The 19,647-nt window shown below is 54.9% G+C and overlaps 2 protein-coding genes across 4 annotated transcripts; both read left to right on the forward strand.

Moving 5' to 3' along the window:
* Positions 1–372: 372 nt before the first annotated feature.
* Positions 373–12,843, forward strand: ZFP91 (ZFP91 zinc finger protein). 2 transcript variants are annotated; one of them, XM_027672589.1, is made up of 10 exons: positions 373–673; positions 4,670–4,885; positions 5,095–5,131; positions 5,578–5,670; positions 6,003–6,125; positions 7,655–7,705; positions 8,265–8,343; positions 8,538–8,652; positions 9,188–9,287; positions 9,614–12,843. In XM_027672589.1, the coding sequence occupies exons 1-10, from the start codon at positions 601–603 to the stop codon at positions 10,122–10,124; spliced, it is 1,398 nt and encodes a 465-aa protein (XP_027528390.1). In that variant the 5' UTR covers positions 373–600; the 3' UTR covers positions 10,125–12,843. The 2 variants fall into 2 exon arrangements, with proteins under 2 accessions (XP_027528390.1, XP_027528391.1); XM_027672590.1 differs by having other exon boundaries at positions 376–673; positions 5,581–5,670.
* Positions 12,844–13,510: 667 nt separating this feature from the next.
* On the forward strand, positions 13,511–15,412 carry CNTF (ciliary neurotrophic factor). 2 transcript variants are annotated; one of them, XM_027672592.1, is made up of 3 exons: positions 13,511–13,749; positions 14,351–14,641; positions 14,939–15,412. In XM_027672592.1, the coding sequence occupies exons 2-3, from the start codon at positions 14,528–14,530 to the stop codon at positions 15,407–15,409; spliced, it is 585 nt and encodes a 194-aa protein (XP_027528393.1). In that variant the 5' UTR covers positions 13,511–13,749; positions 14,351–14,527; the 3' UTR covers positions 15,410–15,412. The 2 variants fall into 2 exon arrangements, with proteins under 2 accessions (XP_027528393.1, XP_027528392.1); XM_027672591.1 differs by lacking the exon at positions 13,511–13,749 and having other exon boundaries at positions 14,241–14,641.
* The last annotated feature ends 4,235 nt before the right edge of the window (positions 15,413–19,647 follow it).

Consider the following 19,647-nt stretch of genomic DNA (forward strand, 5'->3'; position numbering starts at 1 on the left):
GAGTCCCTGCGGCGCCGCTGGGCCCGCACCTTTCCGGGGTCGCGGCCGGGGCCGGGCGTGGGGGGCTCTGCGGGCGGTCCGGCGGCATCGCGCCCGGGCCCCGGGGCCGCCTCCGGACGGGGGACGCCCCGCGCCGCCGCCCCTTTGTTCCGGCGCCGCCGGTCCCTTCCCAGGAAGTGCCGCGTCCCGGGAGCCGCCGGCTGCGCCGCGGCCGCTGTCCCGGGGCCCCGCGGAGCCAGCGCGGTTTGTCCCTGTCCGTCTCGGGGAGGGGGGCGGCGGGATCTAGCTTCCTGGGGGAAGATGTTGCACCCCCTGCACCTTCGGTGTGGTGCGGGACCCCGGCCACGTGCACGCGTGGAGCCTTTGGGAGCGCAGCTGCTCTGCCCTGTCCCAAGCACAAAATCCCCCTGGATCGGGCGTAACTATGGTGGGCAGGGAGTTTGGCCCTTTGCTGCTGGATGTTCCTGGAGTTCCCCTCAGCTCCCTGTGGCTGGAATAATCCACCTTGGCATGAGGGAGTGAAAGCAGCGACCCGAGGGCGAGGCGCTGGGAATTTGGGGAGCTCATCTGCGTGTTGTGCAGTTCCTTGTTTCTGCCCCCATGCCACAGAATCTGGCTCTTAAACTTGGTTTTGTGTTTTTTTTCAGGTGTGCGGATAAAGCAGCTGGTAAAGGTAAGAGCTGAATTACTCACTCCTGCTGTCTGTTCCATCCGGGAAGTCTGGACTCTCCCAGAGCCAGATGTCTGTCTTGTCCCCCCGAGTTAGCCAAATATCTCTTGGATCTTCCTTTTAAAGAATGTTTTGGTGCCAGATGATGTGCCTGGTGGTTTGATAGCTCTTGTTGCACAGCAGTCCCAAGCAGTAGGCAAATCCTGGGCTCTCTTCAGTTCTGAGTACAGGTGTAGGTCCTCCAGAGTCGTGTGGAAATGACAGTATTCAGCTATTTACACTTGTTCTTTTCTAACTTCAGTGGATCGTGGATTTTTTTAATGCTCATTTCTTCAGGGGTGAAGGAGAAAATTCTTCAGAATCTGGGGAGACAGTTGCTTAAGGGGTCTGAACACAAAAGCCTCAGCTATGGGGAGCTGAGACCTGGAGCAGAATTTTTGTTTTCCAGTGCAAACTGTGAACTTTGTCACATCTCTTTAACAGCTTCTTGTTGGAAAAACAAAACCAAAAAAAAAAGTTTGTGGGCTTTGCTGATGACTCCTGAAACAGCTCCAAGTAAAGGGCTTTGTGTAAGTGTTGGTTTTGATCTGGCACCAGAGGATTGTGACGGGAACTGTGAGGGAAGGAGGTCACACACCTGTGCAAATGAATTCCCCTTCCTGCTGGAGCTGTCAGGGTTGGTTTGCAGGCAGCTGCATCTCAGAGGCTGCTGTTAAAGCAAAGTTGCTGAAACGTGTAGGCAAGCTTAATATGTGTGTAGTGTTGACGTTATAATGGTGAAGCTCGGTGTTTTGGGTACCCTTAAGCAGAAATGTTTGTGTGGTAGCGGTAGAAAACAGAACAGTCCGGTTTTGACTCCCCTTTCCTAGGATGTGTTAGGAAATGGCAATTGTCGGGGTGAAATTCCAGAGTTTGTGGGCTCTCCGCACTCAGGACCTACTAGCCTTTAACTTGGACTCTGAGATTTTCAGCCATGCTTGAATGTGAGAGTGGAAAAGGAGTTTGTTACATTTCTGGGGCTGTTTCCCGCCCCCCCATTAGGTTTTGCAGCCAAAAGGATGGAACGTTTGCGTGGAAATTGGCGCGGAGAAGTGCTGACAGCTCCTGGGCCGGAGGAAATCTGCCTTGGCGGGGCTTGGGTTGTTGCTTGTTTGTTTTGGTTTTTTTTTTTAAGTCTTTAGAAGTGAGGAAGCTGCACTTCTGTGTCCTGGCTGCTCACTGGATGGAGCCCTTGGAGCGCCTTGTGCGGGGAAGATGTGCAAAAAATTTGGGCAGATGGTGCAGGAGTAGGAGAGGAGAGTCCCCCCTGCTCCCTCCCTTAGCCTTTAGCAGGAGCCTGACTAGGTGTGAGCAAACAGCAGCTTTCCTTGCACAACAGGGATTTTTAGTAGCCAGGAGTGCCCTGTAAATCTGGAAGGCAAAATCCCATCTGTCCTTTCACCCTGGATGGAGTTGGGATGAGGAGCTGAGCGGTTTTGGTGAAGGCTTGGAATTTCGTGCTGGTGTTCCCTGGCATGAATTCTGACATGGAATAGTTTTCTCATGGTGATTATTTGTGTTACACTGTTAGCCTTTACTACCAAATACTAACTCCATTTTGGAATATTCAGTTGGCCTGAGCTCAGCCAGAACTGAGCCTTGGCAGGGAGGACGAAGGGGGTGCACCTGGTGACAGGTCCTGCGTAGCCATGGGACGAATGGAAAACGTGCTGTGCCAGGATTTGTTCAGCAGATGTTGTTGCCTGGTGTTTGGGATAACGTTTTGAAGGAGAATCACCAGCTGGTATTGGTGAGGAAAGCTTGGGGTGATGGCTGCTGTCGATGGTATCGAGGATGCTGTGACGGTGGAACTGTGTTCCCGAGTTTTCCCTCTGTACAGAGCCAGGCTTCTTGGACATTGACAGTATTCCCTGTCATCTGCTTAGTCATGGAGTGGCAGGATTTCCCAACGTGTGTCTGTAGAAATATTAGTTGCATAAGTAGAACATTTAATCTCAGCTTACAAATGGATTCACTGTGTAGTACAATTCACATTCGACTTCCCACAGCGCTCTGTATTCTCATGGAAATAGATTTTGATTTTAGTTAGGCCTGAATGGTTGTAATTACTGGAATACAGAGTTGATGGATACACTTAATGTCCTTCCATCACTGGACTGAAAATTCTCTGTGACTCTTTGTTGGCAGTTGAACAGAACCTGCTTCTCCAATCCAATCTTACACCCAAACCAGCTTCTGACTCCATCCATATTTTTCTGAGATTTTCCCTCTACTGTTCCTTAACCACCTTTAGGAGCTGGAAGGAAATCTTCCAAGGAGTTGGGGCAAGGGGCTGTGTTGCTGTTCCAGAGGGAGTGTTGAGTGGAAAGGGCCACATGAAGCTTTTCTTTACAGAAGAGATCAGTGCCATGTGCACCGAGTGTCACCTCCTTGGAAGTCCCTTCTCAAATCCAAAGGTTTGGCACAGTGTGAGCTGGGGGCTGATTCCAGCAGAGCTCACATCCTTCTCCATGGCATGGTACAAACAGAGTTGCGTGTAGAGCACTTGTGTTGGGCAGGGGGTTGTTTTTTCCCCCTTTAGTTTGGTTTGGTTGTTGGTTTATTTTGTTGTCGTCGTTGTCTTTTGAGGGGCAGGCTGGATTCATCAGAAATCTGCTTTTGTGAAGGAGAAAAGGAAGTTTAGGTGTGGGAAAGAGAAAAAAAAACTTATTACAAATGTAGGACTTCCCTTTTGCAATTTCAGATTTTGGGCACAGCCTTGGTGAGTGCTGATGGCAGCTGCTCCTGCAGCTGAACCCTTGACAGACACAAGTTTTCTGGTGCAGCTCTGACCCTTGGATGGGGACCAGTGACCATGTTGGGAGAGTCTAGAATTAAAAGGGTTTTCAACTATTAGCTCTTTATCACTCTCCCGAGTTCTGCTGCAGAGAAAATATTTGCTGTATCTCCCAACAATGGGGGTTTGGAGGCACTTGGATATTCTCAGCATGTAAAAGTGCCCTGGATCTGTTAGACAGAGGTGCTGAAGCAGAGGAAGTAGGAAGGAGAAACTGGTTTCAAGTGCCTTTGGGTAAAACCTGAGATGTTTTCACCATTAGGACTGAGAACAGGGTTGGAGAGCAGTTTTTACTGGGGAGGCCCTGGCACAGGTTGCCCAGAGAAGCTGTGGCTGCCCCATCCCTGGGAGTGTTCAAGGCCATGTTGGATGGGGCTTGGAGCAATCTGGGATAGTGGGAGGTGTCCCTGCTCGTGGCGGGGGGCGGAATGAGATGAGCTTTAAGGTCCCTTCTAACCCAAACCAGTTTGTGATGATTTGTGACGTTTCAAAAGGCATTTGAATTCGTAAGGGCCCAACGTCACAGCAAGCACCAAAAACTGAGATCAAGTGAACTGTACTTGGGAATTTTACTTTTTAAGGGATTAACTTGCTCACATAGACATTTCAGGCAGTTCTGTTATCTTGCCAAAACATATTTGGAGACCAGCCATCAGCTAAAAAGGGAACCACCTGTACGAGCTAAAAAGGAGTGCAAAGCCCTCAGGGTAACAGCATCTGTGATGCTTTTTGCTCTGCACAGGACCAGAAACATCCAGCTCAGATTCCTCAGGGCCATTACCAGGTGTACAATTCCGTGTTTGGGGGATTCTCCAAGCATGACCTTTCACAGGAAGCTGGCCTTTCATAAAGCACTTGCTGAGGTTTACAAGCATCTCTTTTGTAGAGCTCAGAGCCAGCGAATCATCATCTTTGCAGGCCTTTATCCGAGGGAAAAACAAACTGCTTTCAAATATTAGTAAACAGTTTTAAACACTCCTGCTGCCTTTACTTGAAGAGTTTTAGTTGGTTTTACTTAGAGAGTTTGAAGTGGGGGCCTGGGGACCCGGCCTCCATGTCTGCGAGAGGCGCGAGCGGGTTTGCGCGTGAGCGAGGAGCGTGATTTCATGGTGGGGTTTGGGCTTCTTTTATTATTATGAAAGAGGTTGCAACGGCTCTTTCAGATCCCAAAGAAGAGAAGGAAGAGGAGGAGGTTTCCAGCGTCCTCAGCCATGGCTCTCCCGTGGGCACAGCCCGGCCCAGCCGGAGCTGGCGCAGCAGCAGGTCGGCCACGGTGGCCCGGCAGCGGGACACGGAGAACTCCCGCGCCTCCAGATCCAAGACCGGCTCCCTGCAGCTCGTCTGCAAGTCAGAGCCCAACACGGACCAGCTGGAGTACGGTACGTGGCACCAAGTGCTCGGGGCCAGGCAGACATGGGGAGCCTCTGGAGGGAGCTGGCTGTGGCTGGTGCAGGCGCGGTGCTGCTTGGTCACGGGTGCCTTCTGCCAGCAGCACTCCTGGCTCTGAATGGCGACGGCGGTGTCGTGAGACAGATGAGCTCACTGCAGCGAGCACACGCTGAAACCTAATGGTGACTTTTCCTTTCAGAGGTCACAGAAGAGCATCAGTCTCCAGCTGGAGTCAGGTAGGACACTCTTGACTCTGCGGTGTTTCTTCCGATTCGGTGTCTCGAAACCAGGGGCTGAGTTGTTTGAAAACAAATGATCCTGTGAAATGTTCTGTGGGACAGGCAGCAGCTCTGTCTCGTTCCACCCTGGGCCTTTGCATTTGCAGTGTGGGCTGCAGGGCTCAGGAGATACTGTGGAAGAATGGATAGTGAGGTTGGATGTGGGCATTCCACCTTTATTCCCGTAGTAGCAGGTGCCGTAGGTGGGTGGGCTCAGAAGAGGACGCTGCTCTGCCTGGCCTGTTTTGGTTGCCATCATGGTCGGTGCAGGCTTTCCCCAGTCATGCTGGATGAGGAAGTGCTGTGGAGTAGTGTCTTTCCCATCCTGGGGGCTGGTGCACGGGTACTCTGCAGTAGTGGTTAAGCTGGTGCTGCCAAAGTCCTCTCTTCTCCTTCCCTCCCAGCAGCGATGATGATGAGGAGATGCTCATCAGTGAGGAAGAAGTTCCCTTCAAAGATGATCCCAGAGATGAAACCTACAAGCCCCACCTAGAGAAGTATGTTGGATTTTGTACTTACTGGGTGTTTAGACCAAAATAAGTTCATTCTTAGCTGGATGAACTTACTATGCCCCAAAGCACCTGAGCAGGTTGCTCAGGGGGAATGGTTCCAAATAGTAGAATAACCAAGACTGTTCTTCTCTCAGGGACTAAAGCCTTTAGAGCCTTGCTGTCTGCCAGGTGTTTCCTTAATCCTTGTTCATGCTTCTGCTTAGAAGTGGGACTTGAGAAATAAGCCTGAGCTTCCATCCCATTTTTGCTTAAGTCTTTGTGGAAAGCAGGCAGCGGGAAGAGCATTGGAGTAATACGTTGTATTTGTGTCTTTGTAGGGAAGCACCAAAGCAAAGGAGAAAAGCTAACAAGGGGAAGGAGGAAAAAGAAAGGCAGAAAGAGATTAAAGTGGAAGTGAAAGAAGAGAATGAGTTTCAGGAAGATGAAGAACCGCCAAGGAAGTGAGTAAACTCTGCAGTTACACCTGGCAGTGTGTGTTGTTTATTTTGCATTCTTGCTAGTGTACAGCAGTGTTTTGTTGCTGGTTCCCCCACTCCTCCTCCTCCTCCTCTGGGCCTGAGAGCTGATGGGGCAGCACTGTTTGTTCTGCTTCCTCACATCTCGCCTGTGTTAGAAAAATCAGAGTCGGGACAAAGGTTTAGTTTAAGTTGAGGGGTTTTTCTTCATCCTGTGGTTATTCAGCCTCCGTGGGTGCAACCACACAGCGGGAAACTCTTCAGGGCACCCTTACAAGGGGTTTTGTTGTGATGCCTGAAGTGGATCAGTGTTAGAAATGTAGTGTGAGAGGGCAGCGTTCCTGCCATGTGTTGTGGGGCAGACACAGGAATACCTTGGAGGTGTGTGTGATAAGTGTCCTCTTTGTACATGTGGGACTGTCCCAGAGCTCAGGAAAACTACTTAGGTTCCCCCTCTCTTCGGAGGAGTAAACCTAGAAGCTTTTGCTCCCCAGAGTCTCGACACCTTCGGGTGTGCTGTCGCTGGGACTCAGCGTCGCAGCTTTCCTCCTGTCAGTGGAGGGAGATTGCTTTATGTGTCTGTGTCCAAGCCATTCTTTGAGATGATGTGAGGGAGAAAAAAAAGAGAAAGGAGCTGCTTTTGTACCTCAGCTGCTCTCTGAGAGGTTGGAACAGCCAAGGCTCCCTCTGCTGACCTGTCTCGTGGGGCCACACACCTCTGGTGCTGCTTCTCTTGCTGTTCCTAAGCTGCTGCTGCTTCACAGCAGAGAGGAGTCAGTAGGCTGGTATTTTGAGAACATTTCTGTCTGTTGGAGATTCCTTTTTGTGCCTTGAGGTTTTGTTGTTTGGATCAGACACTGCTTTTGTGTGCAATAAAACCTGTGCCTCTTCTGAGGGCTTGGCTTGAATGCTGAGTGCCTGTTCAGCAGGTTCCTGGCATGGGCTTGCCATCAATAAAGATGTCTCAGTAGAGTCTAGAAAATACTTCCATCAATCTGCTCCAAGTACCTCTGCAGCAGTGGGATCAAGCTGTGGCTTAGGAGGCTGCAGTTTACATGTAAGCACAGGTCTGCTCAGACAGAGTCTAGATTTTTGCCTTGACAGGTGTATAAGCTGCTGTAGCTAAGTCAGAGGCCTGTAAAATAGCTGCTGGATCATTAATCTCGTTCTTCCTGATCATGCAGGTCGGTGTTTTCCCATGGTATGGAATGTTCCCCAGCAGAGCAGAGGGAATAGGATGCACTGCAGGTTCTGGACTATGTTGGCACCATTACATGTTTATGAGAAATACATTAGGAAATGCATTAGGAAACGGGAAGGGTTGAGAGAGCAAACCACGTGAACCATTTATTTCTCTAGAATTCTCCTTCCTCTGAATCTGTTTCCAACTTGCACTCAATTTTTTTTTCTAGATCTTGCAGTTAGTGAGGCAATGCAGCATAAACTTCAAAGTTTCTGCCCACTGCTAATGTAAGGAACCTTCTCTCAGTTCTGTTTCTGTATCCCTGTTACAGGAGGGGAAGGAGGAGAAAAGATGACAAGAGCCCAAGACTGCCCAAGAGAAGGTAAGTGATCCTCTCCACCCAATTCTGTTCTGCAGACTTGCTTCCCTTGTGTCCTGCACACAGATGGGGATTGTCTTGCACAGTCCAGAAATCTGCCTTGAAGAGAATAAAACCCAAAAATAGCATGCCTTGTCTTCCCTCCCCCTTTTTCCTTCCCCCTGTAGATGTGGGTTTGATTTCTTCCAGCTGAACCAGACCCCTCCCCACTTCTCAGTTGACCCCTACCCTGGCATTGCCCAGCAATAAGGTTCTGGGAAATCTGGGTCTCCTGGGGTTTTCCCAGCTCTAGGGAGAGCCCTCAAGTAAGTGGCAGGACAGAGGCTCTGTCACAGCCCTGACAGAATTGGAGCAGTAATTCTTGGCTCTCATTTCACTGAGCTGTGCTTTGTTGTGCTGCTGCTGTGGCATCAGAGGCATCAGCCAATCTCTGCCCCTCACAGAAACAGAATTCTGTAGTTCATGTGACTCTGTATCGAATATGTAGAGAGTCTTTGTCTGTAGAATCACCTAATCACAGAAGCAGCCAACCACTCTACTCCTTTCCTTGCCGACTCCCCAGGAAGAAGCCCCCGATCCAGTACGTGCGCTGCGAGATGGAAGGATGCGGCACGGTCCTGGCTCACCCGCGATACCTGCAGGTTGGTGGAGCTTTTCCCGTCCTGAATGGCACATGGGAGGGCAGGGAAGGGCTGTTGGGAACAGGCAACGAAGCCTCCACTGCACTGACACTCCTCCTTGACGCTGTGTCTTCTTTTGCTGAGGGGCCCTCTGGGATGGCTGTGTCTCAGCTCTTCTCTCAGAGACTCTGCAAACTTTGACTCTTCCTTTTCAGCATCACATAAAGTACCAGCACTTGCTGAAGAAGAAATATGTGTGTCCTCACCCCTCCTGTGGTCGGCTCTTCCGGCTCCAGAAGCAGCTCCTGCGACATGCCAAACATCACACAGGTACAGGGTGGTGGGAGATGAGTACAAACGCCTCCTCAGGTCAGTGAACAGAGAGGGGGGGAAAAAGGAAAAGCCTCTAGGATTTCTGGGGAGAGTGAAGCCAAGTCAGGTGGCATAGATTTGCAGGAGCAGCAGGGTATTATTGTTTTCTGGATTATCATCTTTGAGGAAGTGAAAGAAATAAGACTGTAGAGGTTTTTAATTCTCCCCCTGGCAAGTATCACTCAGGGGTTCTGTAGAGGAATAAACATCTGCATATAAAGACTCTACAGATAAAATCTGCTTTATCCTAATTTGCCAGTCCTTCAGTGTTGGTCAGAGTGGATAAGTAGCTCTTAGAAGAGTCTTAATCATGGCTGGCCTCTCCAGATCAGCTGCTGCGCTGTGTTGTGGGGCTCCTCCTTGGCTGTGCCTGCTGGCCTCCCAGAACTCCTAATTCTGCTCCTTCTCGGGCAGCTTCACCTGCACCACGTGGGAGCTGGGAAAGGGAGCAGGTCTGTGGGAGGGCAGTGCTGCAACTGCTGTTTCCTTTCAGATCAAAGGGATTACATCTGCGAGTACTGCGCTCGGGCGTTCAAGAGCTCCCACAACCTGGCGGTGCACAGGATGATCCACACGGGCGAGAAGCCCTTGCAGTGAGTACCCTCTGCCTGTGCCTCGCCCTCCTGCCCCGAGGGACCCCCGACACACCCCTTCTGGGGCTGCACCCAGAGCAGGGGCAGCTCTGAAGTCAGGGCTGGTGTCCCAGCTCTCTAAACATACATGCTGTTGAGCTGCCCCTTGCCCCCAGATCTGGGGCAGATCTGGGATCATAAGCCCTCAGCAAATAAAGCCGTAGCTGGAGCTGCAGTGACATTAGTGAACCCCTGCTTGTTTCCCTGGGCTGCCTCCTTGCTGCTGCTGTCCCCACGAGTGTGTGGGGATGTCCCTTTGTCGTGACCTCCCCCTTCTCCGCTCCCAGGTGTGAGATCTGTGGGTTCACCTGCCGGCAGAAGGCGTCCCTCAACTGGCACATGAAGAAGCACGACGCCGACTCCTTCTACCAGTTCTCCTGCAATATTTGCGGCAAGAAGTTCGAGAAGAAGGACAGCGTCGTGGCCCACAAAGCCAAGAGCCACCCCGAAGTGCTCATAGCCGAAGCGCTGGCTGCCAACGCGGGTGCCCTGATCACCAGCACCGACATCCTGGGCACCAATCCCGAGGCCATCGCGCCGCCCACCGACGGCCAGGGCCTCCCGCTGCTCCCGGACCCCCTGGGCAGTGCCCCCCCAGCAGATTGCCTGCTGCTGAGCCCCGAGGGGATGCCAAAGCCCTACTGCGGCGGGGCAGAGCGCGTGAGCCTGGTGGCCGATGGCAAACTCTTCGTGGGCAGCGGCAGCAGCGCGAACCCAGAGGGGCTGGTCATGAACACGGAGATCCTGGGAGCCAGCACGGAGGTGCTCATCGAAGATTCAGACTCCACTGGACCCTAGTGGCAGGGGGAGCACCTGGGTGCTGGGACAGTTGGGACTCTGTATTTAAAAGGAAAAAAAAAAAAAGAAAAAAAAGAGGAGGCACTTACTGAAAGAGAGGAAAGTTAAACAAAACTTACAATACTAGTAAATAACTGAAGGGTCTGCTCCCCTCCAGCGCGGATCACAGCACATCCTCTTTCTCCCAACCACTTCTCTCTCTCCCACGGCCCCTTTGTGGAAAGGGGCACGTGCTGCCATTACCAGAGCAAGTTGGATTGAGCGACGGATTTCTCCAAGGGAGGGGGCACTGCCGAAACCCTTCGCTCTACCCCAAAGCAGATGCCTTTCTGGCTCCTTGACGTGGCCCCACTGGCAAACTAAAAAAAAAAAAAAAAAAGCGTTGGACGTGCTCTGGAGAAGTTTCTTAGGACTCCCTCTGCCCCTGGTCCCAACTTCTATGCACCGCTGCACTCTGGTCCTTGCAGTGTCCTCCTTCCTCCCGGGGCTGGGAGTTTGGCACTTTAGCCCCTCGGCAGGGTGAGCTGTGAAGCAGAGCACGTCCCGCTCCCACCGCGCTCCCCTGCTCCAGCCCTGGCAGGAAGTGGAGGGAACGCCCTGGCTCATAGATCATGTTTGCTCGGAGAGGCCCGGGGGCTACAGGAGCCCTGCGTGGGAGAGGCAAGGAGGAGCATCCCAGTTTGACGACAGTAATTTGCACTTTGAACATGCTTCGTTTTTGTGTTGTGGTAACGAGATTCCTTATTTATTGATTAAAAAAGGGTCGGTATTTTTTAGTTCTGTTCTTAGGGGGCGGGCGTGGAAGGGGTTCAGGCTGTTTCCCAGTAGGCTCCGGTGCAGGGAGCACGGTGTGCCATCGTAACAGCGGCTGGGAGAGCCGAGGGGAAGGCAGCGCTCTGGAGTCAGATGTGTCTCGCAGCTTTTCCAGAGTAGAGGAGGGAGAGCCCCTGGAGAAGAGCCCTGTGTGCAGTGGGAGTCTCTGCAGCAGCGTGTTAGCAGGAGGATGAGGTGAGTGATGGAACAGCTGGCTGTCGTCTCCCTCCCTCCCAGCTCCGGGTGAGCTCCTTGCATTAAATGCTCTGCAGCCTTTCAGGGAAGGCTGTTGTTGGCCAGGAACTTGTTCTTGTGACCTGGGACAGTCATGAGCTGCTTGCTGCTGGGGGGATGTGGTGCTCCTCATCCGACTCTGCCTCTCCTTTCCAGATCTAGACAAAGGCACAGGAGCAGGGACTGGATATGGTTTTCTCAGGCTTGTTTATCCAAGGCAATAGATTGACGTGGGACTAAGGGGCTGTCAGCTTCTCTCTCTGCCCCCATTGTGGGGGAGGGTGTTGTGTAGCCGTGTTCTCAAAGGTTCTCTCTTCTGCACAGACACCCCTGCTGTCCCTGAAATGTGGCAGGCCAGGTGTTGCCTGCTGGTGTAGTTAGGGCAGCTCTGAGCCCTTCGAAAAGTTTACATAGGATAAGAGGTGTCTGCTATGGAGACTTGGATTTTTTTTTTGCTCTTCTCTGAGACTTTGTGTGGAGATTCAGTGGCCTTGAATTCGTAGTGGTTTTGGAAGAGGTGAAGAATAACCTGGCTTTTTGTTTGTTTGCTTGGTTTTTTTTTTGGTTGGGTTTCTGTGATTGGGAGCAGAGCTGAAGCGTCTTGTCCGAGCACAAGATCAGCTGAGTTAGTCTGTAGCACACAGCAGCTTGGCAAAACCGGGTACCTGGGGTCTAGAAAACCGCAATAAAACATGGAATTTAATTGGAAACTTAACAGGAAACTGACTCTGAACACCCACTCTGTCCCCTGTGCTGCCTGGAAATCCAGCTGTGGCCCAAACACGGTGGCTTTTATTGGGCCGTTTGTCCCGGTTTGGCCCCTCCCTTCCCTCCTCACACGGATACCTTTGTCAGAGCAAGTCGAAACACTTCTGGTGTTGGGGCGGATCGTGGCGGAGCAGCTGGGTGTCCTGTGCCCTGGGCGTGGGCATCCCACGTGCTCACCGTGGCAGCAGCCTGGCTCCCAGGCCTGCCATGGGGTGAGGGCCCAGCACACCTGGTGGTGGGTCCTCTGGGATGGTGCAGGCAGGTCTGCAGTGCAGTGGTGTTTAAACTAAACCAGTTTCTTCAGTTGGGATGATCCAGTTTCTCGCTTGGATCACATTACTGTGATTTCCAGCTGGAGCTGCTTCTCTGCCAGCCCCTGTGCCTGTGGGAGGTGCGGGGTGGGCAGAGCCTTGCACAGAACACTAAGTGGAGAGCCCGGGGATTACTGGTCAAGGGATGGCACTAAAATGCCTTTGGGTCAAAGGCTTGCTCGCCTCTGACTCAGTGCTTGGCACCTGGCTGGGAGCTGAGGGAGGTGGCCTGGTCCTGCAGCCGCCCCGAGCGGAGCAGACTTTGCCACCAGCCACATTTCTGGGATGCAAAATCAAACATCTCCTTTGCTTCCTGGTTGGGACACCTCTGATCCTGCCGCTCCCCGCCTCGTCCTTCCATGACACCTCTCGTAGCTCTCCCTTTTCTTTTTCTGGCCGTGGCCAGGTGTCTGTCTGTCCTCTAACCACAGCCTGCTCGCCCCTGACGCAGGAGAGATGTGTAGCTCCCTTCCCACGCCCCTTTGAAGCCCTAAAACTGACACAGCCCTCCTGCAGCTCCTCCTCCCCTCGATGTCTCTCCTTCACTCGCATGCAGTTTGCTTCAATAAATTATTGTAGTAGTTTGCAATAAACTTTTTTGTATTTTTTTTTCCCCTGTATTTATTTTTTTTTTCTCCTTCCGGGGGAGGGGTTGGAGGGGACACAGGGCCCTTCGACCACTCTTGGGGCTGTGACCGACACGGGCAGCACTTTGGAGGTCAAGGGCTGCTGGGGCCGGGGGCTCCCAAAGCTCAGCAGCACTTTCTGCAGTAGCCAGGGGGTGACAAAGAGGGTGCTGGGGGTATGGGTCCCCCTGACCAGGCACACTGTGGTACTTGTGGGAAGCTGCTTTTCAACTCTTGGGTTTTTTTTCCCCTCTTAATCTGGGTAATACGTAACCAAAATAAACATACTGAGGAAAAACCAACCCAACCCAGTGGGCTGTTTTTGTCTTGGTGCATGCAGCTCATCTGTGGGCTGGCTGGTGTTGCCCTGGGGCGGCTCTTCCCCATCCAACTGGGGGGGTGAGTGAGTGGCTGCTGGTGGCCAGCTGCCAGCTGGGTTTGAGTCATGACTCTGGGCCAGTTTTGGGGGCTCAGAACCAGACCCATTTGATCAGTTTTTGGGCTCCCAAAGAAAGACTCAGGGCTATGTTTGGGGTGCTCAAAATGGGGTTCAGAGCTTAAAAACGGAGACTAAATGCTTCATTTTGCAGTCCTGAAACCAGGCTCGTACATGGCCAATTTTGGGGCTTAGAAACAGCCATTAAATCCTGCTTTCAAGGCTTGAGGCAGAGCAAGTCCCATGTCTTTGGGCTCACAAAGAGAGACCAAGTGATGCATTTTAGGGCCTCAAAAACCAGTGACTAAGTCCTGTGTTTTGGGGCCCTGAAACCAGGGTCACTCAGCTGGTGCTTGGGCTCACAGAGAGAGACCAACTCCTGCACTTTGGGGGCTTTAAGGCAGAGACCGAGTCCTGTGGAGTGACCAGTACTGAAGGTGAGAAATGGAGACTGAGTCCTGCTGGCCTATGTGGCCACATTTAGGGCTGAGAAACAGTGACCGAGTCCTGCATTTTGAGGGCTTGAGCAGAGACCACGTCCTGTCCCGCAGCCCCTCTTTGGGGAAGGTGTCTCTGGGAAAAGGGGGTTAAACCTTTCCCCCTCTGGGAAAGGGGGGTTAAACCTGGGGGACCAGTCCCATGGCTGTGGGGCAGTAAGAGGACTGGAGGTGGCTGGGACAGATCCTTCTGCCAGGGTTTGGGTTGCAGCTCAGTTTTTGGCTGGTGCTGGATCTCCAGCCTGGGGGGGGTCCCCTTGAGCCTCCACTCCTGGCCCTGCTCAGCCCCCGCCGCCTGCCCGGGCTGAGGTGTTGAGCAATGTCCGGGCTTTGCTCGCCTCTTCCCGGCAGTGGTTTCCCGCTCTCTGGCATGAGCCAGAGGGATTAACGTGCCGCTAATCCCACTGTGTGGCTGGGAGGGAGGAGTGGGTCAGCCGGGGCTGGGAGCCTGTTGCTGCCGGGCGAGACGGTTCTGGGCAAAGCACTTGGAGTAGCGATGCGTGGGGGAATCGGGGGAATAATCTGTCGCTGTTGATCCCAGAGGCGGGAATTTGCAGCGTGGTGCCAGGCCCCAGGCACGGAAGAGGGGGAGAGCCGGGCCAGCGGACGTGTGAGCGGAGCTCCCGGCTGGAATGCACCAGCTCAGCAAGGGATTGTCCTGCCTGGGCCAGGCGGGCGCTGTGCCCTGAGCCTGGTGGCCGCAACAGCTGCCCGGACCATGGCGGGAGCAGACAGTCCCTCGGCCGCCCTCCGGCGCCGCGACCTGTGCGCCCGCGGCATCCGCCTGGCCGGGAAGATGCGCTCGGACGTCGTCGACCTCCTGGACGCCTATGTGAGTCTGCCCTGCTCCTTCTGGCTGCTGCAGGGCTGGGAGTGCTGGTGGGGTCTGGGGGGCTCCTGGCAGCTGTGTGGGGCGCGAGGAACCTGTCCCGTGGCAGGGATGGGGGATGAAGCACTGCCGGTTTCTGTGCCTGCCGATGCCTGGGCGAACCTCGGGCACCTGGCCTCGCACTGCCACAAACTCCTCTGGGACTGGGCCCTCTGGAGCAGCACTGGCATGGCTCGGGGCAGGGGGTACCCCCCAAATTGCTCCCACCACCGCTGATCCCCGGTGGGTCTCGCCCCGCAGGTGGAGCGGCAGGGCCTGGACGCCTCGGTCAGCGTGGCGGCGGTGGAGGGGGTGCCGCTGGCGGCGGTGGAGCGCTGGGACGAGCAGACGGGGACCCAGCGGCTGCTGGAGAACCTGGCGGCGTACAGGGCCTTCCGCGGGCTGCTGGCGCAGATGCTGGAGGAGCAGCAGGAGCAGCTGGGTGAGGCCGACACTGCCCTGGGCCAGGCGCTGGCGGCCGTGCTGCTCCAGGTCTCGGCCTTTGCCTACCACCTCGAAGAGCTGCTGCAGCTGGAGAGCCGCGGGCCCCCGAGCGACGAGGAGGACGGGCCGCCCCCCCGGCCTCAGGGCATCTTCGAGCAGAAGCTGCGGGGCCTGGGGGTGCTGCGGGAGCTGGCCCAGTGGGCCGTGAGGTCTGCGCGGGACCTGCGGCAGCTCGCCAAGCCCGGCCCGGGCACCGGCTTGGCCCCCAGCCCGGCCGAGAGCCCGTGAAGGCGTGCGAGGGGCGGGGGGTCTGGGGGTGCCGCTGGGGCACAGTGGGGGGCAGCTGACAGCAAAGGAGGGGAGGTGGATGGGAGGGACCGTGTCATTAGCCCCTGGCCCCCCCGTGCTTTTGGTGCCACTCCCTGTGGGGAAACTGAGGCGCGGGCCACGGTGTACCCCGGAGGGAGTGGGGATCCCCAGGCGGGGCGATCCTCAGTGGTCCTGGGGCTGGCAGTTGGAACTATCCCCTGGGAAGCGGCTTTGCTGCTCACCCCAGGGCCTGGAGGCCGTGACCCTCAGCTGGGGTCCTTTTCTTTGGAATTTGGTCGCTGCCTGGTTCGCTATGGCCACCCTGGGGGCTCTTGCGGATGCGAGGCAGGAGCCAAGGGACCTGGCGAAAGGAGTCTCAGGACCTGCCCCGCAGCTGCAAGAAGCAAGGCTTTACGTCCTGCACATGGACTCTTCTGCCCAGCTTGTGTTGGCTGCTCATTGAATTTCTGCTCTAACTGCTTGGGGGCTTTTTGGGGAGGGGGGGGGAGTGGGGATATGATCAGGAGGGGATTTCTCAACCTCTTGGACCTCATGGTAACGGAGAGGATCTTTTCACCGAAGGCTGTGATTCAGAAGCCCCTCTGCAAGGAGGTTTGTGCCTCCAGGGGTTATTTTAGGACTGGAAATGGCACGGAGAATCAAACAGCCCCAACCACATCGCTCACCCTGTGGAGTGCTGCAGTTTCACAGCTGCCTGAGCAGTGGTTCTCGTGCCGACTGGATATGAGGGCTGCTGGCTGCTGAGTGAATAAAAGGGCTGGGAGATCTGCCAGGGTGATGTACTTCTTGGGGTAGGTGGGACAGGGGACTCAACCTCACCGGAGAGCCTGGGCTGCCCTGTGCCCACACCAGGGAAGGGTCAGTCCTGGTGGGATGAGAGGTCTGAGGGGGACAGGACCCACTGGGAAGCTGTGGCGAAGATGAAGGAGCTGGGGATGAAGGACGTGGTGGTGAGAGGATGAGGAGGTGAGAGGATTGCTAGGGTTGTACCTTGTCCTGGTGCAGCCCTGCCTTCTACCTTGGCCTGTGAGAGGAAAGGCAACAGGGGGGGAGAGGGGGGCCATGGTATGGGGAGGAGGTTGGGGATGTGCCCGGCTGGCCCCGCACAAAGCGGCTTTTGTTGTGGGGGGGGGGGGGACGGCACTGGGCACAGCGCCGGCACCAGGGCCCTGGTGCAGCACCAAGGCCCAGAGCCCATCCCGCCCACCCCACTGGCAGCATCGGGGCACCCGGCGCCACGGGGTCGGGTCCGAGGGTGGTTTGGTGCTGCCTCTTTGCTTATGGGTGGTGTCCACGAGGAAGAATGTGCACCTTCTTCATTGCCACTGACTGACTGCCTGCCCTCAGCTTTGCGGCTCAGACTGGATTATTGGGATGTTTCTGCTTCCCTGCACTCAGGAATAACAATTTCTGGCCACTATTTTTTTCAGGGTTAGCAAAAGCGAGTCCCTTTTCCAACAGGTATTTTTCTCACCCGATGTCCTCTGCTTTGTGCACTTGAAGCCATCTTGCTTTTGCCCCCTTGCACCCTCCTGCTCAGCAATGCTCACGCCCTCCCCACCCACTGCCCCTCACCTTCCCAGAGGTGGGCAGAGGCATCTCGAGTGAACCTTGTGACACCAGCAGGTGGGAACAGACCCCTTTTCTCCCTCAGCAGCAATGGCCGGGTCCGAGGTGACCTTCAGATCCCGGGAGAGCCGGGATCACCCAGCCCTGGCTTGCAACTCGATCCTTCCCCCTCAGCTGCTGGCACTGAGCTGAGCTCGGCACTGCAGTCACTCTCTGGGGGTAGAAGCAGCAACAGGGACGATGATGCTGCTCCAGGGACTTCCCCGTCCTGGGAAACACCTGGGAAACACCGCTTTTGCAACCTTTCTTGCTCCTGCCCTGTTACCCGGCCAGCGGTGCTGGGTGTGTCTGTGTTTGTGGAGCAGCCGCAGCGCTCGGGAATGGCCACCAGAAACAATGGGAAAAAGCAATCCATAATCCAAACCTCTGCACTTGGGCTGAGCAAGAGGCTCCAGCTCTTGGCCTTTCCCTGCCAGCCAGCCCCCACCGTGCCATAGAGAGTCTGAACTGGATGGGATTTAATGCTATTTTTCAGCTGCAGCCCCGAGGGAATCACCAGCGAAGTGATTTGGCGAGAACAGGGGCACCCGACAGCTGAGCTCCCTTAGTGCCAGGAGGCCCTTTGGACTTGCTTTGCCACAGGCTGAAAAGAAGTTGATCTGGGTGGCTGGAAGTGACTGAAGCTGTTTATTTTGGAAACAGAAATGAAGAGTTTAAGAGGAAGATAATCATACCCGTGTGGCTAATGGTGCTGAGGACCCCATGCAATGGCCTGCTGCAAACTGAGGACCCACCAAAACCATCCAAGATTGTGCTTTGGGAAGAGAGAAAGGCTCTGCAGTGCTGGTGTGAACGGGGAAGGGGGGGCAGAGGGCTGCACTCCCAAATTGCAGCAGGGAAGGAGCCACCACAAACAACCTGTGGATGTGTTTAATTTCAAAACAATAAATATTTGGGCTTAACGTGTGGTTGGGCACACTTTGTGGGGTTGGAAAGGTTTCAAGCCGACCGAGGCTGCTCCCTGACCTCAGGCATACCCACTTGGGTGCTGGCATCGGTACTGGGCGAGAATGGATTTGCCCCTTGCCCACCAGGCACTGGAGGCTGGTGGGGCTCAGTTGTGCAGCTCTGGCTCCTGGCTCCCTGATCCTGAGCCGCAGCCAGGGGGGTGGATGTTCACCAACACTTTCCCTTTTAATAGCAGGAAAACCTTTTCCTCCCGCCTGAGTCAGCGGAAAGGATTTCCCCGGGTTTCCCCGCCGTGGCTTTGGCTGCGCTTGTCTCGCCTGAAGGAACAGGTGAAAACGCAGAGGAGGGGCTCCCCTTCCCAGGAAGGGCTGGGAGCCCTCCCTTCTTGCAGGAGAAAGTGCCTCAAGCAGAGCCCTGCGTGAGCTGGGAGAAGGAGAACCCGTGCGGTTCACCTCGTCCTGCCCCACCACAGCGCTCACCAGCTGGCACCGCCGCAGTCAGTCCCCACCTGTTTCTTCCACACTTCTTCCTTCATTTTTTTCCCTCTGTTTGGATCTTGTCTAATGGTTTCTCACCACAAGTGCTGCTGGCAGACGCTCGGCAGGACGGGCAGTGCCTGGGAAACAGGTTTGCCAGGAGAGGAGCCGCACCAGCTCCGAGAGCTCGGCAGTGGTGTGTGTCCCGTGGCCTGGGGATGAGCTGCCCTCCGAGCCAAAGTGGACCGTGGACTGGGGGATTTGCTGTGAAACCTGTGCACATGGAACACACAGATGCAGTTTGTACAGTTCTCCCAAACAAGGAAATGATGGGTGTTTAATATCCAAGGACATTCCATGACTCTGAGCGCAGGAGCGCAAAAGGAGGTGAGACCGGCACTTGCCTGTCACCAACATCCCAGCATTCAGGGCTGCCCTGGGAAGATGGTCGTGGAACAAGCTCAGGAACAATTTTTTTTGGCTGCTCCAGTCACAGAGTTGCCATAGCACAAGGGTACCTCTGTCACAGTGGGAGCAGCACAGGTTTTAATTTGTCCTTCATTGCTTGCCTCAGTTGGAGCAGCAGAATCCTGAAGGATTTGCAGCCTCACCCTGGGCTGAAGCTGTGTGAAATCTCCAGGAAAAGTACTTCTCAGGGAAACTGAGCTGTGGCAGGCAGCTGGGAGAGCTGGGGTGCAGGACCTGGGGTTACAGCCCAGGTGCCCCTTGAGACATGGAGCAATTTTGGGCTTCAAAGCCATTTTTGTACATCATGGGCCACAGGGAAGGGTAGCTCAGGGGGCTGCTCCCTGCAAGCGCTGTGGCCTAGACAGGGAAATGGGAGAAGCTCTTGGACCACGTTTCTCTGTCACAGCACAGGAAGTGGGGTTCATGTAACCCATCAGCACCCCGAGTCCCATCACTGGCAGGTGAGGGCCAGGGGGGACCACAAAGGTGGGAGCACACCAGGGGCTCCCTGGGCTGCAGTCCTGGTTAAAGGTGTGGAAGATACTGGGAGGGGTGCCAGGGATGCGGGGTGGGGGTAGAGGGGGTACAGTGGGGCATCCTGGGGGTGCAGGGTGGGGGTACAGGGACGCAGGAGTGCACAGTGGGGATACAGGGGCCACTGGGAGAGGTCCCAGGGGTGCAGGGTGTGGGTTCATGAACCCAGGGGGTACAGGG

The sequence above is a fragment of the Neopelma chrysocephalum genome, unplaced genomic scaffold (genome assembly GCF_003984885.1).
Source record: "Neopelma chrysocephalum unplaced genomic scaffold, ASM398488v2 Primary Assembly neopelma1_97429, whole genome shotgun sequence".
In the NCBI taxonomy this organism is placed as follows: Eukaryota; Metazoa; Chordata; class Aves; order Passeriformes; family Pipridae; genus Neopelma; species Neopelma chrysocephalum.